A 23,712-nucleotide genomic window follows, 5' to 3' on the forward strand; every position below is an offset into this window, starting at 1 on the left:
ATTTCAATTTACTTTTTTCATCAGTTTAATAGACAGACCGCTATATGACTTAAGTGGCACTAATTCACTGGGTGAGCTGCTTGAACGCAAGTACACTGGGAAAACTAACGCATATACCATGTTCTTACATGCACTACTTCCAACCACAGAAAATACACAGGTAATCTATCAAGCTGTGATGGAAATACCAAACACAAGTCAATTACAACAAAAGAACTCTGAAATCATCTAAATGTCATAAACCATGCAGGTTAAAAAAAAAAATCTGTTGCAGTACTGAAAGAACTTTGCTTTTGATCACTGCAATAACCTTGGCTGAGTTACAGCATTACTACTCCTTCCATTATTTAAGCATATTATCCAGATTTTCCCTCTCAGTCAGCAGGAGGGATTCACAGGAAAGTTAAATTTGGGTGTGCAACACAAGTATATTTAACATACTTACTGACCCGAGTCATTATACCACAGTACACTGAGGGCTGAGTATAACCTGTCACACACACATCACCTGAGAGGTAACTATATCAGGCATGACCTAGAAGACACGCAGACCTCACAAAACCCGAAGCTATCAGGCCGAGAACAACTGCGAGAGCCAATTAAAAGAGGAAGATGGAAACCGGGAGGAGACAACTTGAGTTGGTCGTTACTCAATGCAGTTAGCGTTCCCATAATTTGCATTGGTTTCCTGATGAGCTGTATTTCCCCCCAACTTGTATGGTCCAGTTATTTATAAAAATTCTATACAAACAATACTTTAAAAAACAAAACAACATGAGTGAATACAGAACTTAAATTGATAATAACTGCTTCTAGGATCTGCTCAACACCTTGAGCCAGTTGTAAATGAAGGTCTGAAAACTGCAATGCCCTGTGAGAGGGTTGGTGCAAAAACCAGATTTCAAGAGGAGCGGTCAAAATAAGTGTAACAGAGAAAAGCAAAACAAGCTACTCCGCAACACTGACACTGGGACCTTCTGGCAGAGGTGAAACACACAAGAAGGAAATAAGATTTTTTTTTTTTTTTTTTTAATCACCTGAACAGTCCAGAATTAAACAGAATTAAATAAAAGCCTTGCTCTTACTTTTCTGTAGCCTTAAAATGCATTTGTAAGTGAATGACAGATACAAATAAGATTTTAAAAGCATTTCCCTGTTGGTTTTGCTCCACACACATTAAAAGACTGATAACTAAGAAAGTTATAATTGTATTTTATTTATTCATGAGGCAAAAAAAGCCTTACTACATAAATCTTCATACAATATCAATGTGCAGGATATATAGTTTCATTTACATTAAATATGTACATGGTCCTTCAATTAGCATGTCTAGAAATAATTACCTAATATAAAAAAAAGCATCCCTGATGCCTTTCCATTGCTACAGATACACCAGCCACCAAAGCAAATGGAGGTATGTGACACTATACGACAGTGTCTAACAAACACTAAAGTTTTCAGACGCTTCACTTTCCCAACATGTGCACTTCAAGCAATATACCTTCCTTTTACTTCTGCAGTCTTGGAATTCAAAGGCAAGATATTTTTCTTCACTGCAATTTAATGAAACTTAGTTGGAAAGGAATCTGACTTTTTTTTTTTTTTGGAAAGGACAGAGGCAAAGTCTGTCAGTGTTACAATATTCCAAATAATAAAACCATAACCTTGAGAGGACGTAGTGTATTAAACTGCTCTGAACTAAACCCAATACTTGCAAATGGTCACATCACATGAAAAGCAGCACATGAGTTAACCTTGGGGATAAACAACCTTGAACGTCCATATATGAGAGAAAATAATATAGTACAAGAAAAGAGTATAAGCATACTTTAAGTCATTTTGGCCGGTAACAAATCAGCTGGAAAAGCACTGCTATCAAGAAGAAAAACCTACACAGTATTTTTAAAGAAATACACACATTAATTCCTTTCATACAAACTGTTTTTGTGATATACTGTGTAAGTTGGCATAACACGTCATTTTTTCTTAAACCTTTTTAGGGCTGACCAACTTTTAGAAAAGAAGAAAAAAACACATTTTGCTCTGAAAACCAAAGTGTTCAGTATTTCAATCTCTCAGAACATATGTTAAGCAAATTTTACCAGGCAGCCAAAGGCAAGATGAGAGATTCAATACTGAGCAGCTTGTCCTTCAAATGCTATTTAGTCATCACCATTACTACAGATGGCAGTGGCAATAACACCTACATTTTGGTCACCTAACACTCTCCCTGACAAAAAGATTCCTGCGATGTCTTCTCAGGCTGTAGCACCTCTATTGTTTGCTGCATGCCTTTGATTTTTGGCAAAGGGAAACACTTGAGCTCTGCAAATATTATTTGCTTGTGCCACAGAATTTTGCTCCTTTTTGTAGAATTATAAACCATTGAACGATAGTCTCTTCCCTAGTAGTCAAGAGATGCAAATACCTTCCTTCACTGCGGGCTTGTTTGTTACAGCTTGATCTCGGCAGACAGTCTGGAGCGGTGGAAGTGCTAAATCTGGTGCCTCACTTTCATTGCCATCCTCAGCACTGGAGGACCCTAGAGATCAAAACTCAGATGCTGCCAGAGAACTACAAAGTTTGGGAAGGCGGATGGTGGTGGCAGCCACTGCCCGTGGCTAGGGCAGCACCCCTGCTGCGGGCAACACAGCGGGAAGGAGCATTTTACTTTGGGACACAGAGGTAAGATTCTTCCTGTCCCTATGAACAAGATGAGGGCTCCAGGACCAAGATGTACATACAAACACCTGAATCAAGAGAGCATCAGTTCCACACCCCCATTAAGGCTTTGTTAGTAGCTGTTGTGATTGCTACAAAATTGCTAAGTTGGGTCCCAGAAAAAAAAAAGTCTCATTCTCTGCTGCAACAGATCCAAATCCCATCTACACTGCTGTCTGTAAAACACACCACAAACATACAGATAACCTTTTACACTGCATCGTATATTATCTTCTAGCAGCCAAATCAAATAAAATAACAGATTTAGCTGAGACCACTCTATACTGCTGTGCTTGGGCATTAGTGTTCAAATGTCGATGCTTGACCACAAGTGACTGCATCTGTCCGTGCCTGTCCATGCCCTACAACACATGACCCATTTGATATCATCTTTAATTACACCACACGCTGCCTTTTCTATGGATTCCTAATCTCACACAGGGTGAAAAAGAAACGATGTCCTGGTCTACATAATGAGTGAAGCTTTTTTGCAACATTTGCCTCTGAAGTTAGGAAGTATAAAGTAGGAAAACACAAGAAGAACAACAGTCTGGGAAAAGCACGAGTGAAATGTTGGGCAGACTTCCTTACGCTTGACAGAGGAGGGGGGGGAAAAACGTCACAAATATAAATTCTGAGCATTGTTTTTCTCCCTTCTCTTCCACGCGAAACGTGAAAAAATGGAGACCCAAGACCTAGAAGTGCTTGACTGCTCAACCGCAACACCTTGCCACGGGAGCTGTGGCTGCTGAGCACAGGAGGGCGAGGAGCAGCAAACACAGGCATTCCTGGCTCCCTCCTTGGCTCCGCACACGGCTTTACCTTGGAGAAGTCAAAGACTTGGATTCATCTTCCCACTCCATAAATTTGGGATCATAATACTTCCTTATCTCCCAAAGCAATTGTAAAGCTACTTTTAGAAACTACAGTGGCTTAAGACAAGAGGGAAATTAATTCCCTCTTACGCCCCAGGTTTAGATGGTTTGCCATCCACAAAGCAAAGGCCCCGTATCAGATAATTAAGGTAAAAGTGTAATGAGCAGCTGCCGAACACCTTAATCACCACTCATCTCGTACGTCGCACCGGGGAGAGGTCACCTGAAGAAGCAGCAGCCAGACCCAGGCTGACACCTACGCGCGAGGCCAAGAGCTAAGGACGCAAGCGCCAGCCTCGGCCCCCGCGTCTCCTGGCGCTGGGGGGCTTGGTCCCACGCCACAGGCGACGCCATACGCCGCAGCAGCCTCCGCCGCATCTCGCGCACACCCTCTGCGCCCTCGGAAATTAAAAGTTACATTCACCGAGCAACCAGGAGGGACCTTAATAGGAGCCGTGCCTATGTAAGGGCTCGGAGCGAGGCGTTCACGCTCGATACCAGCTCAACCAGTTTGCTGCCCGGGTTGGCCAACCAGCACAGGCAGGCCCAGGCACCGCTGAAAATGAGCTTTATAAATCGCTCCCTCCCCGCTCTCCACTTCGGGGCAAAACCAAGCTGCCGCCCTCCCCGGCGGCACCGCCGGCGGCGGGGGAAACCGCGGCGGCACACGCGGCCGCCGGGCCGGGCCGGGCCAGCCCGACCCGCCGCACAAAAGCCACCTCATGGCAAACGCCTCCCGCACCACAAAGGCGGCACCGGGCGTCGGGGGAAGGGGCACGGCGGGGGCCTCGGGCGAGACCCGCTCGGCGTCCCCCCAGGAGCCGCCAACCGCCAGCTCCCGCCGGCGCCCCCGCGGCTCCCGCCGCGGATCACCCCCCTCATCCCGCCCCGGGGCCGGGGCCGGGCCCGGCCCCCCCCCCCCGGCCCCGGCCCGAGATGGCGGCCGGACCCTCCCACCGCCGCCCCCTCAGCGCCGCGCCGGCCAGCACCTGCCGGGCAGGCGGGGGAGCGACCCTCGCCTGCCGCCCCCTGGGGCTCCGGCAGCCCCGGCCCGGGGCGGGAAGGAACGGGACGGCGCCAGGGGCAGCTGAGGGAGGCGGGCGGGCGGGCGAGCCGCCGTCCTCCGGCACCTCGCGGGGCCGCAGACCCATCCCCTACCTGTCGCCCGCGGGTAGCTGCGCGCAGCCCCCGGCTCCGCCATCTTCCCCAGCCGCTGCCCACCGCCGCGTCCTGCTGCCGCCGCCGGGGCTCCGCTCCGCTCCGCGGCGCCCAGCGGCCGCCGCACAGGCGCACTGCCCGCCCCGCGGCACCTGACACCGCGCGGCGGGCGGGGAGGAGCGGGAGCGGGGCCGGGCGCGGCGGCGGCTCCTCGCCCGCTGCCGCCCGCGCCGAGGCGGGGGCGGCTCCCGCGCCGCCAGGTGCTGCCGCTGCCGCTGCCCCGCCCCGCGGCGCTGAGGGCGGCGGGGTGCCGCCGGTAGCCGCTCGGTAGCGCCTTGCGCCGGGGAGCGCGGCACCTCGGCCGGCGGGACGGGGAGGGCCGGGCCCGGCAGCGGGGTGCCGCCGGCGGGGGCGGCCTGGCCCACCGCCCTGCGTGCGGCCCGCCCGGGCCGCGGCACCGCCTGCCTGTCGCCTCGCACCCCGGCTCTGCGCTCCCTCGGGCGAGCCTTGGTGAGCGGGCAGGTGTCATCGGTCTATCCCGGAGAGTCGAGCAGCGCGCCCGCGGGCTTCCCGGCGGGTCCTGCCGTTGGATTTTCCAGGTTTTTCCATCCGGGAGGTTGCGTGCGGTGTTGGCAGCCGCACGCCGCCTCGGTTGAGTCGATGGCGCTGGAGGAGGGCAGGAGCGTGGCCGCCTCGTCCAGCCGCTGCTCGGGTTCCCCCGCCGAGGTCGCTCCCCTGTGCAGGCCCATGGATGCCCCTCCAGGCTGGGCTGGCCCCGCCGTACCGTTCTGTGCTCGGTTTTAGAAGAGGAGAAATAAAGAAACACCATCTTTTTTCCTCCTAAACATTTATTTGCTAGAGGCTGAAAAACCCCCAGAAGTGTAACACACAGCTTGCATATTTGTTTTGCTCCTGCCTTCCCGTTTTTGCTGATTCGTGACGACCTGGGGACCCTCTGCAGCACCACGGGAACGCGCGCGGCCCCTGCTCGAGGCCTTGGGGCAGCTCCTGCTCCTCTGCCTCGAAACGTCGCCAGAACTGGTACTAGACACCAAAAAGCCTTATTGCCTCATCTTCAATGCCAGTTTACCAAAATTCAAATTTAAGACATATGTAATCCTCCCACTTTCCATTCTTACTCTTTGTTCCATTCTTCTTGCCTAGCAGTTATATCCCCATTTTATTCTTCTTTAGCTGAAAACACAGACCATAGTCAACATAAGGGGGTGGAGGAGGAAAGTACTTTCCGTTCATTCTTTTTGGAAAGCGTTTGCTTTGGTATTCCTGATCTGTCTCCCAGTAAGTCGCTATTTCTTATTAAGTGCAAATTATTCTGTTGGGGCACTGGTCAAACATTTGTCTTCCATCTATACATTCAAGTGGCGTCCTTGTGTTTGGGTTCACATGCCTCAATAAAAGTTTAACTAGAGAGATTTAGTTTTTGTTGATGAGTATAGTAACAACTATTCCTAATGTTGCCTTATCAGCGAAAGTCTTCGTTTTCATTGTTTATAACTGCCAAATTTAGAAGTGTTAATTGACATCGTCATGCCAGTTGTTTCTCAGGCTAAACTTCATCAAGGGTCTCCACTTAAAATTATTCTACCTGTCTAAAGATGAAATTGTACTGTTTTGCTCATCTTTCTTACAGAAGAAAAATCCTACCTGTCTTACTGTAGCTGTGCCTTCTGATTTCCAGGGACTCCTTTGGCAACAAAACCAAAAGAAGGAAGACTCTCCTGTAATCTTAATTAATCTTTAGCCTATTGGTGCCTGACGAACACACGGGAAACAACAGCTGGTCTCAATGCAAGTTACATGGGCTTAGTGCTGAGGGAAAGGAAATGGAGGGGATGAGTTTCCAGGACTGGGAATTAGGAAAGCAGGGAATGGTTGTGAGGGATACGAAGGGACTGGAAAAGATGGAGGAGTGTAGCCAGAAGCTGGAGAAAGGGGTATGAGGGTACCTGCAGGGAGGGTATTCCGGCAGGAGCCAGTGGTTGGGTGGAAAGGGGTGGATAGGACCCCAGGAGAATCAGCCCCAGGGAACGTGAGCCTGCTAGTGCTGGCTCTCAGGCGGTCGTGAAGCCCGTAAGCATAGCGTGTCGCATGGAGAAATAAGTAGTCTCCTACAACTGTAATTTCCTCTGATAGCTGGCTTACGGCTTCACCAATATTCAGACTGGGAGTCATGCAGTGAAAAAAAGATTTTAAAAAAAACTTAAAGAAACTATGTGGAAAACATTAAAGCTCCAAAGACAAAAACCTCCCCTATAATATTGTATGTAGTATGTGATATGAGTCAGTTTTTAAATTACCTTTGCAGAGTGTTTTTTCCGCAAGACTCTTCCCTCATTCAATGCAAAGGATGTGTTTAATTAATGTATAGTTCTTCAATGTTTCTCTTCATTTTCATCATGTAAAGCGGACTCTTTCATGTCATATTCACTGTACATTCTTCAAACCCTGCCTTGAAGGCAGGTTAATTAATTTCCATGATGGCTTTCCTGTGGTACTCTCATAACTCCTTCAAGCATTAATAAATTTAACTTTATAACAGCCTTCTAAGTTGAAGTAGTACTATTATCATATTTTACACACAGGGAAGAACTAAGAGAAGGTAATATATCTGAAGTTGTCCATAATTGTTTGTTAATTCTTTTATGTTATAGAGGTTGGCAGGTTGTTTTAAAGCAGGGAATAGTGGATTTAATACAGCGTGCATCTACCAGCACCATCTAGACGTAGTGGATTACTTACAATCTGCAAAGCTTTGGTATGCACTTACACCCGGGAGTCAGGAGCTAGCTTCATACGTATCTGTGTGTCCTTCTTTATGACAGATAGAGGAACTCTGGGGAATTTTTTAGTCTTCGACTTTTAAAAACAAAGTTCTGAACTGTTTAATTTTGCCCATACTTGACAGGACAAGGTGATTTTCTTGACCATAGCAGCTAAAGGGGCTTTTCCAGCTGTGATGGGACTACAGCCAGTGTCTGCATGCTCCGAGTTGGAGATGTCACCATGTCCCTCTCTAACTCTCCGCCCCCCACCTTGCTCTACGGTCCCTTCATATCACACTAAAGGAAACCGTCCTAGAGGCAGCACGTCACCAGGAGCAACGTGAGGCTCCACTTTTGGGTGATAGGGGAAGGAATACATAACCCACCAGCCCTACAGCCTTGGGGGGCTGAGGGACGGGACCGGGAAGTTTCTCCTCACCCCGAGGACCAGGGGCGCTGCCTGTGAGGGCAGGGAGATGGGCAGGGAGAAGCTGTGTCTGTGCTGGGCTGTCGCCAGCCTCTTATCGTCAGCTCTCGGGCATGAATTATAAGGCAATGCAGGAATTCTCCCAAGCGCAACTTCATCTCTGTAAGGCACGTCGTGTGGAGCCCTCTGATTGGGAAGGTGGTTTATTGCAGACACTTTGGTTATTCTGCTTTCTTTATCTGATGCCCAGTTTGTCCTTCTGTGAATGAAACTCTGGTAATTCCTCTTTCAGATTGTTGTATTTTAAAGCGTTTTTCTTTGTTTTATGGTGTGTTGTGTGCTGTCAAAATCCACACCACTTTGGGTTTCTTTTGTGGAAAATGATTTTCCCCTCTTACCACACATTTTCAGCAGGTGCTGCATTTAAACAGGTCTGTGCAAATATTCGTACATGGGCTACTGTAGGTATTGGTCAACCGAAGTCTGGGAAAATCTCAGAGGTAAAGCTGCAGAGAGGTAAAGTCTTAAAGTCAGTTCAGGATGCAGGCAGAAAGAAGCTGGAGGGACTGCTAATTTTGCCATCTTAACAGATATTAAAATAAAAATTGTCAAACGTATAAACTAATTTTGAAAAGCTTGGCTTCTTTTTTCAGTGTTTTTTATATCTTGTGGTTGTATCTATGCGACCAAAGCCATCTATCCCTCGGAAAGCTTCCAAGGGAAAGCAGAATGCTGAGCCCTCAGCAAACTGGCCAAACCTACAATGTAACAAACCTACGATGGTCTACAGTTTCTGCTCTGTTTTGCCATTTTGAATCAATAGCCAACAAGTCGAGAACCCAAAAGTGAGGCAAACGGAATGGTTGCCCGTGGTATTTCAGTTAGAGCGACTGGCCCAGTGTCACGCAAACGCTGCGTGTCAAAGATGGGAAATCCAGTTCTCCCAGGCAATATTTGTCTGCTTTAACTTCAAAATCATCCTTCCTTTTCTGAAACTCCTGGAAGTCCAGTGCCTCATAACTTCTGAATAAAACTGAGCGCTCGCACTGAACTATTTTTACAGACAACACAAATTCATCTGAAGAGAAGTACTCCTCTTCGTCAGGTAAGTTCGTGTCCTCTGACAAAAACAAAACGTGACTCAGAAGTTGAAAGGAGTGTTTTAACACATATATCAGAAACTGAAGAAAGGCGGCAGTATAACTAATTATAGTTATTCCTGATTGTTGAAATATTAACTCACCACCATAAGCATTCCCCTAAAATAGATTATAAATCATAATTGTACTTAGAGAGTTGTAGAGAAATTAGGTTTGCAAATGAGAGAAACGCTCATGGACTAGTGGACTGATAAGAAATCTTTCTCATCAGGGATCAGTCTTACACAAAAAATTCATGGGTACTGAGTCAATAAACTGAGACACAGCATGGTAACTGAGAAAATCTTTTTTTCCCAGTTGCTTAAAACCTTTCTATAAAATGTGTTGGTGGTGTCAGTCTTGAAGCTAGATATCAACAGCAAAATGGTGCTCTGTTTCAAACCCACAATTTTGAAATCAAAAGTCATGGTTGTATTTCTGAAGGACTTCTACCTTTTAGTCATTAATGTTTTTATAAAATACAAATGAATTTGCCCTGCTGAAATGGCTTCAGTTTCTGTTTGTGTCTCACTGTCTAAGAAGCCAGGGGCAGAATATCTGCAGGAATTAAACTATCATCTTTTTAAGTTCCCTTGATTGAAGAGCAGGACCAATGTGCAGCTCAATCTGGCAAAGCTTGAACTACATCTGTCTGCTTTATTTTTGTGTACTTACATAGCTAAGAAGTGTCATTCAGTGAATAATATCAACCTAACATTAAAATAATTTTTAGGATTAATCATAATGGATTGGTTTTGTATTTGTCATTTGGCATGCAAAAAGTATATTAGTTCTTCTCTGCATGAAAATATATATTAAAAAAACTCTACATTGTTAAATCACACGTCTTGTACTGCAATATCCTATGCCATATATGATTTTTTGTATCTCAGAATGCCTTGAACTAGGGGCATATTCTCACTTGCCTCACACATTTATGTTATCTTTTGAAGTTCAGCCAGAGCTATTTAAGTTGGAACAGGTTGACACTAATGGGGTCAATCTTCACAAAAATAAGTGAAAACAGAGAAAGAGAAGAACTCTCTCATCACCTTGTCCTTCGTTATTTACTGACGGCACCGGCATTTTAAGTCATGTACAAACATAGCCCTGCCTACACACCCTGCTTTACTGAGCACGGTAATGGAATAAACAGTAGTGGAATGCAGCACAAACCTATTTCACACCTGATTTAAATGGAATATTTTTCATCAATATTTCACTGAAAGGGTGATATATACTATTTCTCTAGTTCTCCCATAAATAAGGCCTTCCTTATTTACCACCAGATACTTGCTCTTCTCCTCCAGATTCAAAATCTTGTGAGCCATGAATCTGAAGAGCTGTGTTATTAATTGCTTTGCAGATTTGTGGCCAGGTGTTGTTGGGGGCTATGAACAAGTTAGATTTTGATGAGTTTTGGATTGCTTTTGATTCTGGGATTAAACTAAAGGTTCTTTACTGCAGTATTAGGCAAAGAAAAGGCAAAAGCTCTCTTAGCTTTTCATGCTTTAACAGGATGTGACACAGTCTTAGCATTTGCTGGGAGAGGCAGGAGAAGATAAGTCTTGCTTAGGAAGGAAAGAATGTCTGCCCTGCAGCCATAGAAACGTTTCTCCGTTTCTCTTCACCACCTGCTGAAGTGACTGATATTTGCCTGAAGGATTTGCAATTATTTGTAGTATTTTTGTTTAACTGCACCAGCGTACTTTGCCACGAAAAGGAACACTCCTTCCCCAGCAGTATGTCTATTCATATAGGGGGAGATTATGTGATGTTCGTATGTGATAGAAGCATGGGCAGGAACATATCTACATCAAATTGATAATGAGCTGTTCTCAAGGTTATGGAATATCAACTCCTAAGGTATTTCTACTCTGATTGAATGCCCAAAATAGCATTAAACTAATTAAGTTTAGTTATCATTGAATAATAATTATACTGCGTCAAGTGGCAGACAGTAGAGAATTAGTTTTTTTACTTTTTTGGTTAAACTAGCATCCTGTGTATAAGAAATTAAGTCACCTTGAAGGGAAGGGAAGCCATGACTACCATGGGGATACAAAACCTCTGGAACATATAGACCAGGTAGGTTCAAGAAGCCAAGCAGTCTTGAGACTACATAAATTTATGAGTAGTACTGCATGTGCACAGAGGACTCTGCCTCACACTTGCAGTGAGACCATTTGCATGCTCCGTGCTCACCCCTTCACATATGACTGCTAAGTCCAGTGCCTCAGCCTTTCCGAGCACTATCCATAAGATAACTCTGGGAGAGACATAATTGGAAGAAAGAAGTCAGCGTGGTTTAGGTCTGCTTTCATAGCTACCTATTAGGAACCTACAACAGACCCAGATGTGACTTAAGAATATACTTAATACCTCCCCAGTGTAGGAAAACAGAAGTTGAATTCTGATTGCTTGTATTTAAAGAGAGAGAAAGAACATTGTAAAAGATGAGGATTTTATTTACTTTCATAATCAATTTTCATTCTTCCTTAACTCCCACAGACCGTGACATTTATTCATGCGTGTGACTTGGCACATTCAAACATAGAGAATGCGATGCTGGTCACAGTGATTCTGTGGTTGCTTCAAAGCAAGATAAATCAGGCTATGCCTGTAGATGTTTACAGTCTAAAGGTCTCCTGGTTATTAAAATGAGATCAATAATTTTGAGGCAAGCAGTGTTTGAAAAATGCTTGAGCTGAGCCTCAAATCAATGGGTATAAAAATATTATACCAAACATTTTTAACACAAAAGGGGAGGGTCTATTGACAAAACTTGTTCGTCAAGAATGAAATGGATCCTCAGGCTGAGCTCCACTGATTTCGACACAGCTACAACAAATTACACAATCTGCCTCTGAACAGAAAAATCAGTTATTTCAGTTTATAATGTATAAACATTCAACAAAGAAATCTTAAATATATATACTAAAAAGATAAAATAACAACTCTACAGAAGTCTCACAGAGATATACTCAGATAGCTGTCATACATTTCAAAACTTGAGTAAACACTAGATGTTAATCAAACATTAACTTACTTTAATTTCACAGGTTAAAGATCACTCCCACATACAATTAAGGATCAATTTTCTGCCTCCCTGCCAATCCAGCAATTCATGGAACATGCTGTTTCCTCTACATTTGAATTTTATAGAAGTTATAACTAAGCAAACATAGTGAATGCAGTTTTTGTAAATGTTTACAAACCTCTGTAGCCAACAAAAGAGAGACCAAAATATAAAATAAAAAGATCTAGTAATTGCTAGTGGGTTAATAAAAACAGGAATGACAGATTCTGTGGAAATAATGTAAAGGATGGTACCAAATGCACAATGTTGTTTTTGCAGTCATTTAGTGTATTTTCTGAATTCAGGCTCTTTGACAATTTAGTTTTCTCCCCCCTCCCCCCCCCCCCCCCCCTTGAAAATCGGGTCTAATTATGTCTAGTATGTATCTTGTAATTTTCTTTATTATTTCTACTGCATATCAGAATGTTCAAAGTTTGTTTTTAAATTAATTTGTGATAATTATGGAAAGTTATTTACTCTGCCTTCAATCTCAATTTGAAGATACAACCTAATGCAACTAACCCAACTAGTTGGAAAAAATTAAGACGGCTAATACCAGCGTTTCTATTCAATAAGAATTCTGCCATTTCAGAATTTCTTTTTGTTCCAAATCAGTTAAAAATAATGGAAATACTTACTTGTAGTTAAAAAAATATTTAAGGATTCTGCATATTTCTTCCTAGCCATATGATAGAAAGTTTTCATAGCACTCTTGCATATCTTGTTGTGGCAGTGTAGTGATCTGTTAGCACATCTAGGAACAGGTAGGTCTTCCAGTCTGAGGACTTAAACTTTTCTATGTTTATAGAGCTACTAAGGGTACTACTTTTATTTTCCAAATGACATGACAGAGATCTACATCCCTGTCTAAATCCAGCCCCCAGGTTCTCTTGGATACTGCAAGCTCTTTGATACTTCAGTACAGTATTTTTTCTACCCTTCTCTAAACGATTTTAACTCAAACATGACCCATCTTATACATACCATCCCTTTTCTTTCTCTGAAGTCATTAATGCATATTGCTGTTTCACCATCTTTATTTTTTCTCTTCTGTCTTTCCTAAATGCTGCCTATACTTCCATCCTGATATTCCAGCCACAAGTGCTAATCCTCCACAGGTCTCTGTACCAGTTGGTTTCACATTCTAACTCAGTTGTTCTGGATCCTCTCTTTTGTTGTACCAATGTAATCGCTTCATACTGGCCACCACAAGAGGCTGATTTTTAGCCAGTACTTTCTCACTCTGTATTAGCCAGCAAGTGCTCTTATCAGTATTGGCACTTTCATTCCGCTGACCCTCTGATATTTCTTTCTCACTACATTACCATCATGCAGATTAAATGAGCCTTTCCTAGCTTTGTTCCCTACTTTTAAATTTAAGCTCTTATCAATCAAATTAGCCTTGATCCCAGTCCAGAACTCAAATCATTCAGTGTATGATCCTGTTCCAAGAGTGTTTCCCAGTGGCAGACCAACCCTGAACCATCCTATAGAGTGATCTGTTGGTCTTCACTGTCTACTTGTATCTTTCCTCTAAATGGCTAAAGACCAGAATAATTCCATTCCATTGTTATTGATATTTGTATTAACCACATTTAACTGAGTTGTAATTTCAGACATCTTTTCCATGTCTTCCTACTAGCAGGCAATTGCTTCTGCAGCTGGAGCAATTTTTCTATGTTCATTCATGAGTCTTGACCTGCTGGAGCAAAAGTGTGCAAGAGTCAGAAATATCACCTCCTGTGCGTTTAGATTAGCCAAACTAAATAAAATTATTGTGTCTTAAGTAAGCCACTACCACTTAACAGACACCAAGAAAAAAGCAGTGTTAGGTACTTAGTGTCAAAATCAGGAAGGCCAAAGCCCAGCTGGAGCTGATACTGCCAAGGGGCACTGGTTGGAACAAGGCAGATTCTGTGAGAATGCTAATTGGAAAAGCAAGTTCAAGGAAAATAGGCTTCTGCTGATGGAGGCCTGTGCTGGTTTTGGCTGGGGTAGAGTTAATTTTCTTCATAGCAGCTAGTATGGGGCTACGTTTTGGATTTGTGCTGAAAACTGTTGCTAATACAGGGATTTTTTCATTATTGCTGAGCAGTGCTTACACAGAGTCAAGGCCTTTTCTGCTTCTCACCCTATCCCACCAGCGAGCAGGCTGGGGGTGCACAAGAAGCTGGGAGGGGACACAGCTGGGACAGCTGACCCCAACTGACCAAAGGGATATTCCACACCATATGGCATCATGCTCAGCCTATAAAGCTGGGGGAAGAAGGAAAGGGGGGGCATTTGGAATTATGGCATTTGTCTTCCCAAGTAACCTACACATGATGGAAAGATCAGGGAGCATATAATCAGCAGTAGTCAGCCCAGGAAGGCAGACCATGTTTCACCTGATTGCCTGCTGTGATAAAATGACTGGCTCTGTGGGCAAGGGCAGAGCGATGGGTGTAATATATGTTAATTTGAATATGGCTTTTGACACCAGCTTCCACAGCCTTCCTCTCTGGAAACAGCAGAAGCATGGACTGGACAAACAGACTGTTTAGATGAATTGAAAACTGGCTGTAAGGGTAGCAGTCAATAACTCAGTATTTGGCTGCTGAGCAGAAAAGCATCCTGGGGTCAATAATGGCACCCATATCAAATGCCTTCATTAACAACCTGGCTGCAACACAGAGCTCATTCTTAGCAGATCTGCGGATAACACTAAGTTAGGGGAACAGGCTGCTGGTTCAACCCAGAAGGACCCTGAAACACTTAAGGATTGGACAGAGACCTCATGATCCTTACAAGAAGTATGAAGTTCTGCACCTGGGGCAGCTGGAATAACCCCAGGTATGGGTACAGGCTGGGAAGTGGCTGGCTGGGTCATAGGCCTGTGGGTTACGGTGCACACTGGGTTGCATGTGAACCTGTGACACGCTTTCCTGAAAGAAGCTGCATACTGGGTTACATTAGAAGCGCGGCCAGCACATAAAGGGAAATATGCAGATAATCTCTGCTTGGTACTGGTGAGGCCATACCTGCAATAGTGTTTAGTTTTGGATACCTCTGATTAAGAGGGACATGGTGAAATTGGAAAGAGTTCAGTGGAGGGCTGCTGAGAAGGCTGTTGAGGAGAGGCTGAAGGAGCTGGATTTATTTGGTCTGGTAAAAAGGAAGCTACAAAGTGACATAACATCAGCCTACAACTGTTTGAAGTATTATTACAAAAGTGACAGAGCCAAACTCCTCTTGCTACTGCCAGCTGGTCTAACCAAGAACAATTGCCACTGTTTACAGCTTGGGAGGTTCAGACTGGGCATCAGAAAATAAAATCAACAAGAGGGTAGCTAGGCACTAGAACAGGTTGTCCAGAGAGGTGGAGGAATCTCTGTCACTGGGGCTTTTCAAGACGCAGGCAAAGTCAAGAGTCACATAATCTAGTGCTGAGCTGGTGCAACTCAAAGATAGCCTCCAGAGGTGCCTTCCAACCGACATTTTTACAATCTTGCAGAAGGTGTCAGTTCTTCACAACAACTTGTTATTAAAGCCCTATTATTAAAATAAACTATTTATTAACTTGTTTGGTTTCGTGAGTGGTGGTAGAAGATTGTCACCTGGCCTGTTTGAAGAGAGAAGGTTCAACAGGTGGGAAACACCTTGGTGAGTTAGGTAACTGAGACAACACCTCCCATCAACCCACTTTCTGGAGTTAGAACTATAGCAAGAGACTTCAGCTAAGGAAGGGCATTAAAGCCGCACTTCTGCTCCACATCCCTCATTCCCTTGCCCTGGCACCCGTTCAGCTTTCTGGCCTATTTGACTTTGTCCTCCACCACGTTAAAATGTAGATCTAGACTCAGTTGCTCTTTCTGCCATGTCCAAAACAAAGAAAACCTAAATTACTAATTAACCTTTCTCTGGCCTACTGTTATCAAAGCATTATCCATCTTCTTTGCTCTGTGGGAAATGCTTTGGTATAAATAGACATATTCTGCTGTGAACTATATTGATTCCATAATATCTCAGCCCAGTAGTTTCCCACACTGCATGATACGGAAAAAAGGCGTCTTTCTCAATTGCATTAATTTTTTTTCCCTCCATCAGGAAATATTGAAGATCATAATTTTCCTCTAAATGCATGGACTGCCATTGCCTTTATCAGTTAGGAATAAGCTGCACGTGAAAGACAATTGCGTCTGAACAAAATATAAATTTGCCAGGTTTGACAATATGGCTTGACATGATGGAGCAGATCAAATTGTAATAGTCCATTTGACGCTTAAATCTTAATAGAAAGATAACTTCAAAATTATGATCCTCTCCTCAGTACCACAGAGTTATAGGGCATCCTCTGAAGCAGAAGAAATTGAAGCATCTAGACCTATGAACGAATTCTGGTCCTACCTCTTTGACCCTCTGTGCTGGCCACAGACTTCTATTCTAGCAATGCTGGATGGTACAGGGGAGAATCCTTTTAAAAGGGAATGAATCGGATGGACCTGCATACTTCAGATCTAAAGAGTAGAAGGTTTTTTGATACTTGCAAGAGGCAAGTGGCCAAGCTAATTAAAGTCCACATGTTTTCTATGATCTTAGGCAAATGACAATAAGGTCATTTACAGTCAACATGATTTTCAGGTGTCACCACTAATAATAGAGCTTGCTTTACCATATTCGGGGCAACACTAATCTGCTTGTCTCCTCTTTAGAGGTGTGGGATTTTTGTTTGTATTTCCTTACAAAGCAAAACAAAAAACCAGCCCTCAGAGGGTAGTATATATCCATATATTCTACACATCTGAATTCTTCCTTTTATGATGGATTTGACCTTGGATCCAGTATTCTAGGTTTCAATGGAGAAAGTATAGGACAAGATGTATCTAAAGGAGAGAAGCAGAGCAGCCATACTTGGAGAAACTAGAACCAGAAGACACCCGATGGGATGCACCCAACACACCTATGAGTGCTGAAAAATCAGCATATTTTGGTTCACAATATATAACATTCAACAAAGAAATCTGAAATATATGTGCTAAAAAGGTAAATTAATGTAACTTTACAGAAGTTTCACAAAGATGTATTTATCGTTGTCGTACATTTCAAAACTTGAGTAAACATCTGATGTTAATCAAACATTAACTTACCTTAATTTCAAAGGTTAAAGATCACTGTAACGTACAATTAAGGATCAGTTTTCTTCCTGCCTGCAAATCCTGCAGTTCATGGAACATGCTGCTTCCTCTAGGTTTGAATTATGTAAGAGTTATAACATCCTGGAGCTGACGTCATTGTGAGGCCACTCTCACTAATTTCTGACAGGTGATGGTGATCAGGGGAGGTTCCTGGGGGCAAGAAAAAAGCAGAAGTTACTGCTCTCTTCGAGAAGAGCAAAAAGGAGGATCCAAGAATCCACAGGGCAGGTGGCCTCACCTCAGTCCCTGGGAAGGTGTTACAAATTATTTCCAAACATATTAAGGATAAGAAGTATCTTAAGAAATCAGGGAGTAGTCAGCATTGATTTACAAAGTGATCATCATGCCTCCTCTATGATGAGATGATAGGAGTGGCTTGGTGGAGTAAGGGAGAGCAGCGGACGTTATTTATGTTGACTTGAGCAAGGCTTTCAACACTGTCTCCCATAACATCCTTGTAGATAAACTGATGATAATAGATAAATGGACAGTGGGGTGGACTGAAAACTAACTAACTGAACTGCCAGGCTCAGAGGGTTGTCATCAGTGGCATGAGGTCAAGCTGGAGGCCAGTCACTAGTGGTGTACCTCAGGAGTTAATAGTCCTCAACATCTTCATGAGTGACCTGGATGATGGGACAAAGTGCTCAGCAAGCTTGCAGATGACACAAAACTGGGAGGAGTAGGTGATACATCAGATGGGTGTGCTGCCATTCAAAGGGACCTCGACAGGCTGGAGAAATGGGTCAACAGAATCCTTATGACGTTCAAGAAAGGGAAATGCCGAGTCCTGCATCTGGGGAGAAAAAGTGAAGTACCTGAGGATGTATTGAAACAAGATATCTGACCTCCTTTTTCTGTTGTGGAAGTCCAAGCAACAGAAGTCTCCTTTTACCTGCCTTTTGCCTTTGTCTCATGCAGATCCAGTACCTGATCCAGCAGTACAGTAAAAGCTGGTGCTGTTTGAACCACCAGTGACTGTTGTTTCCATTTGCGTGTCTGTGGTGCTACTCGGGCATGGAAGAGGGCTTCAACTTCTGGCACTTCGAAGACTGATCTGAAGCTAGTGGTATCTCTTAGACTCTTTTGTCTTAAATATTGCAGATGAAAACCTGAGACTTCAGGGGTTGCTGATACCAAAGCAGTGACAAATAATTCTGGCTTTTGAGCAGATATAGGCAGGGAGTTTAAAATGGGGATTGAATAATGACAGGCTCTCAGCAACACCAACAACGGGATTATTCCAGCAGTTGCACTTGTTTATTGCCTCAGAAGGCACCTCCCTAGAAGAAAGACTGCCAGCTAATTAAATAAAAAGATGAAGAAATGATCCTACAGAATGAATACTCATTATTGTATATACTGATTATAGACTTAAGGAAAATATTTCATTTAAACATTAACTTAAAAATAATTCCAGAACATCACAGCTCAAATAAGTATACCTCTAAGGGTCCTTCTTGTATAGGAAATATGTCTTACCCTCTATACTAGCATTTACTTTTCTTAGCTGGGATTCAGTAGATATAAATCAGACCTTATAAATCAGAACCTTAGCTCTAAGTTAACAAACTGAAACCACTGAAATAATAGATACAAACCCTTCCATGACCATCCTATGCAGCCAATCCCTTTTATCAACCATGTAGTTCTGACAGAAAACAAAAACAAACAAACAAAAACTTTACTAGATTGAACTTTGGCAACTGAAAGTTGAAGAAATCTTAGCAGATCAAGACAAAATAACTTGAATTTAACAAAAGTCCCAATCTAAGCTCGAGACATAAGCACATATAAAATCTGTCATCTTGTGGAAGATTCTTTACCTAGTTCAGAAATCTGCAGTGACAGTCTGAATCTCACTTATTCTCCCAATTAAGTTCAATAGCTATTAACAAAACTAGCTTCAAAAACACACACAAAAATTTCAAAAATAATTCACAGGTAGTCTGTAAAACATGAGAATTATTTTTTTTTCCCCAAAAGGTTTTCAGATCTATGTATCTGTGGTTATGAGAGTGACCAGTACCATAGTCTGTGGTGCAGTTTTCACTAGAGATACAGGCACATCTGATTGCACTAGCAATGTGTTTTTTTGATAAAAGCTAGTCTAAAAAAAAAAAAAAAGAGGGGGGAAACTCTACATTTTTTATGCAGTACCTCCCAATTGTATTTTTTCACTTCATGCAACTCCTCTGCTGAGACAGAATCACTCAGTTACCCTCCCTAACAGGCAAGTGAGCCAGGAGTTCTCAAATTCTTGGAGTCAAGTTCAAGTCTTGTGATTCAGATCGAGTGCTCCAATGGCTCAGTAGTGGACAAAAAAAATCATACACCAGATGCTTGTCTCAGACTGCAGTGAAGAACACTGTTATGTTGAGACTGCATCCGAAATACCGTGTCCATTTTGGGGCTCCCCAGCATGAGAAAAATGAGCAAGTCTAGCAGATGACTAATAAGTCTGCTGAAGGGACTGGAGCACATGATGCTGAGGAGAGGCTCAGAGATCTAGGTTTCTTCAGTCTGTAGGAAAGAATGATGAGGGGAGATCTTACTCCTCTCTGCAGCTATGTAAGTGGGGTGGAGGGGAAGAGAAGAAAGCGCCAGACTCTTCTTGGTTGCGTGCTGTGGATGAACAAGAGGCAATGGACACAACTCAGAACACAGAAGATTCCAATGAGATACAAGGAAGTTATTTCTTTTTAACCATGAGAGTGTTCAAACCCTGGAACATGTTTCCCAGAGAGGCCATGGAACCTCCATCCTTGGAAATACTCAAAAAGCGACAGTACAAAGCTATGAGCAACCTGCTCTAAGTGGACCTGCTTTGCACCGGAGGTTGGACTAGCAACCCCAAGAGGTCCCTTCCAACCTATACAATTCTGTGAGTCTAACAACTAATTAAGGCCATGATTTCCTCAAAGTCTTCAGAGGCTATACCAGCTTCCAACAGTCTTCATAGCTCCACCACTCTTCTCACCTCCTAGTGCATTTCTCCTCCAGCTGGGCTGGCACTAATGCAAACTGAACAGGGGAAGTGACCCAGCTTAAAATAGGTTTTAAAAAAAAAAAAGTTTCCTTAAGTAACTTAACTTCCCTGAGATGGTTCAAAATGTGCTACACCAACTGTTGTATTGGTATACTATGGCAGAGGTTCAAAATGAGCATTGACCAGGGAAGTACCTAAAGATCATTTATCCAAAAACATTGTCTTGCCAATTATCAGTGTTAGAATTTTTACTGTTTCAGAAGCTCTCATGTTTTAATAAGTGTTAGTTTCCAGCCCTTTTCTGTGCCAGTTATACCAATGCAATATTGGCCTGCCAACACAACCATAGAGAAATAGAGTAATACAAATACCAACTTCATAAAGTGGTCAATACTCAATTCTCTACCGATTAACATAAAACTAACCCTCAGTACCATCAAGGGACTAATTTCACAGAACTACTACAGTGGGGGAACTTTAGTTGAAGAGACTCCCACGCTACCACTAATTCAGCTCAGCCCGAGAGAGGGCAAGGTTTCTATGGCTTCTGATTTCTTATTATTCTGTAACAGGACAACATAATAATATCTGCTGAAGAAATCATGTGGATATAGTACTTCAGCTATGTAAACTAGGTGCATTCGCTATTGTTACCATGAAAAATATTAAAAACTATGTAAACAGGCAGGAGCCCCTAATCTGAATCTCCGACTGAGATGCAAGATGTAATAGTCCTTCTGACCTCCACTGGATCTCATTTTCTCCTCACAGACCGTGTTCTTCAGCGTGTTCTGAGGATCAATGTTAACTCCCCAAACATCTTGAAAGTTTAAATTTCTCGGAATTCTAGTTTGAGGAGTGCTCAGTGGTTTACACCTTGTCTCTTTAGGCATGCATACATCACCTGTACAAGAGGCTTGAAACAGGGTACTAGAGTACACTTAGCCTTTACTTCACAGCACAAAAAAGGAAGTTATTAAAAAATCTGCTGTTCAAAGGTGTATTCTCACTGTGCTATGCATAGATGTGATTATTTGAGCTGGAAACACTTTTAGATCTAGCAGTACTTTCCTCTGTCAAACTGCATAAGCAACCTACAAAAGGGGAAGAACGTGCCCCATCTTCTGGATGCATCTCGTACCCAAGTTTTGTTGAGGGATTCAAAGGTAAATACAAAGGAAGAATGTACATTTTAAATAGCTTCCAGTATTTGGTAAATGAGTTAGTTAACTTTTTGCTCCAAATGATTGTCATGGGGTGGATGCCTCTAAGCCATATACCCCCTACACCTTTACCTAGCCTCATGCAGCTGAATGAAGGATAGTCTTGCAGACCTCTAAAAATAGAGGTTGGAGGAGCACGCAGCCAACTGCACCATCAAATTGAAATGCTTTTGTGGTGGCATACTGAGCAAAAGTTTGAACAGAGCTCGAGACAGTATTTCTGCACAGGTCAGTGACAGAAGCAGTTCTTGAGAAGACCAAAGGGTTCAGAGAAGCCCTGTGCAGCCCCACCACCACAGGAGGTGGTTCTGCTCCGTGGCAAATCTCAGCAGGCTGCTAGCAAGCAAGGCAGACACCATCACACCCCTATGGAGAGAACAAAGATTTGAAGTCTTTTCAGATGGGGTGGGGAGTGTCCGACAGGAGCCTGGAGAGAGACTCGACTTGGAGCTGAAGGTCTAACACTTTCCTAGCATGTGATGAAGAGAATTGACCTCAAGGTTTTCTCAGTCCTGAAAGAGGAACATATTTTCCCCTTTGTAATCTACTGTTCTAAAATGACTCTAATATTCTGCTGGCATATATAGAGCCCTCAGTGATTTACAGCTGAGCTTTCTAACAGAAGAATGGACTCCAAAACTGCTTTTTGACCAAAAGAACAAATCTTGTGCTGCTATCTTTAAGCAATGCCATTAAAATACATATTTCTGATTGGAGCTGAGCACCCGATCTGGATTCCTGATACAGCCCCAGAGCACACCTGTGCAACCTGGTCACTTGTAGAATCAAAAATCTCTCTCCTGACTTTTTCTGAATGACTCTTGTCCTCACTCCCCATTTCCCTAACTGAAAAGGGAGGGTTTATCATGACACGGTGAGCTCCAGCTGGGGAATCCCCAAGCTGGTAAGCACTGGAAGTGGGAGATCATACAAGACGAGAGATTTTGTTGTCTGTGACTTGTTTCCTCCCTTCTTCTCTATTTGCTTTTGGCTATTTCAAAAGCAGGATGAGAGGGTCCAGATGGTCCTTTCAATCTGACAGAGACTGGATATTTTCACATGTTTACGAAGTGCTCAGCTGATGTACCAGACCTGAAATATTCCAAGATACTGCGAGAGATGAAGTGCACTTACTCAGAGCCCTATTACTTAAGATTAAAAAGGGACTAATCGGGGAAGTGCAACAGAGCGTGGTGGAGACAGGGGGTGGAACAAGAAACAGAACTTACTTTGGATTTCTTAATCCAGAGGTTAGAGTTTAATGGGAAAAGCTATATAGTGGTGGGGGTGGAAGATCCATGCCCAATACATTTCACGTCTACTTACTGTGCTAGTAACTGCCCTTAGGCACTCCATCTCTTATCACAAGCAACAGACTGTTACTGGAAGAAAGAATTTAGTCTACCAGAACAGTAAGTGTAGGCTTTAGTAAGTTAAGTGTTAAGATAAGATATCTCTTTAACTAAATTATGGTTAGTGAATTATGTATAGCCTTTGAAGTAGTTGCCATAAAAACCAATTTTTAAAATATTTCTGAGAAATATTAATATATGGCTTGATAAAGCATTTTCTAACTATAATGTCCATATCAAGTTATTTTGAAACATAGACATTCAGCTACGGCATACAGTTACCAAAGATTCCAGGAGCCAGGAGCTCAGCTAAACAGCTTTATTTCTGTATGTCTAAGTTCTAATTACACATATATGTGCTCCCCTTGAGGAAAGTGTGGTTTGGGGAGAGAGAAAACATAAAATATGCTTAGTTAGCCATTGGAAGGAACACTGAGTGTCATCTACTGTAACCATGTCCTTAGGAAAAAGAGTAGCTGATGCTCCTACCAAGTTCATCCACTTGGTATGTTGAGGTAAAATAAAAAGAATATTATTTTTTACAGGAAGGACACGGAAAGGATAATTGTTAAGGCATATTAAGCTATTAGGAACAACACTGTGTTCCCATGACAACGATATTTCATGATAGAGGAAATAATAGGTGCAAAAATCCCTTGAGAAGTTTCAACAACGAGGAGTACAAGAGAACCAGTGTAATGTGTGGATGGCAAAGTATGAAGCTAAAGAAATGCACATGACAAGCTGTCATGGTTTAACCCCAGCCAGCAACTGAGCACCACACAGCCGCTC

The 23,712-nt window shown here is 43.2% G+C and overlaps 1 protein-coding gene and 1 long non-coding RNA gene across 2 annotated transcripts in view; both read right to left on the minus strand.

The window, feature by feature from the left end:
- MAP7D2 (MAP7 domain containing 2) overlaps positions 1-4,797 on the minus strand; it is a gene marked incomplete at both ends in the record, with an annotated part of 85,816 nt that extends 81,019 nt beyond the window's left edge. Inside the window, one exon of the mRNA XM_082304503.1 lies at positions 4,755-4,797. Within this exon, the coding sequence (XP_082160629.1) occupies positions 4,755-4,797 (43 nt within the window). The remainder of the gene's footprint in view (positions 1-4,754) is intronic.
- Positions 4,798-12,563: 7,766 nt separating this feature from the next.
- LOC309586616 lies at positions 12,564-18,148 on the minus strand. Its single transcript, XR_014227393.1, has 3 exons — positions 17,945-18,148; positions 17,309-17,506; positions 12,564-13,881 (listed from the first exon to the last, which is right to left on the minus strand). It is a non-coding gene; the product is annotated as an uncharacterized lncRNA (long non-coding RNA).
- Between the last annotated feature and the right edge of the window lie 5,564 nt (positions 18,149-23,712).

Source organism: Platalea leucorodia (genome assembly GCF_965183815.1).
Source record: "Platalea leucorodia genome assembly, chromosome: 2".
NCBI classification, from domain to species: Eukaryota; Metazoa; Chordata; class Aves; order Pelecaniformes; family Threskiornithidae; genus Platalea; species Platalea leucorodia.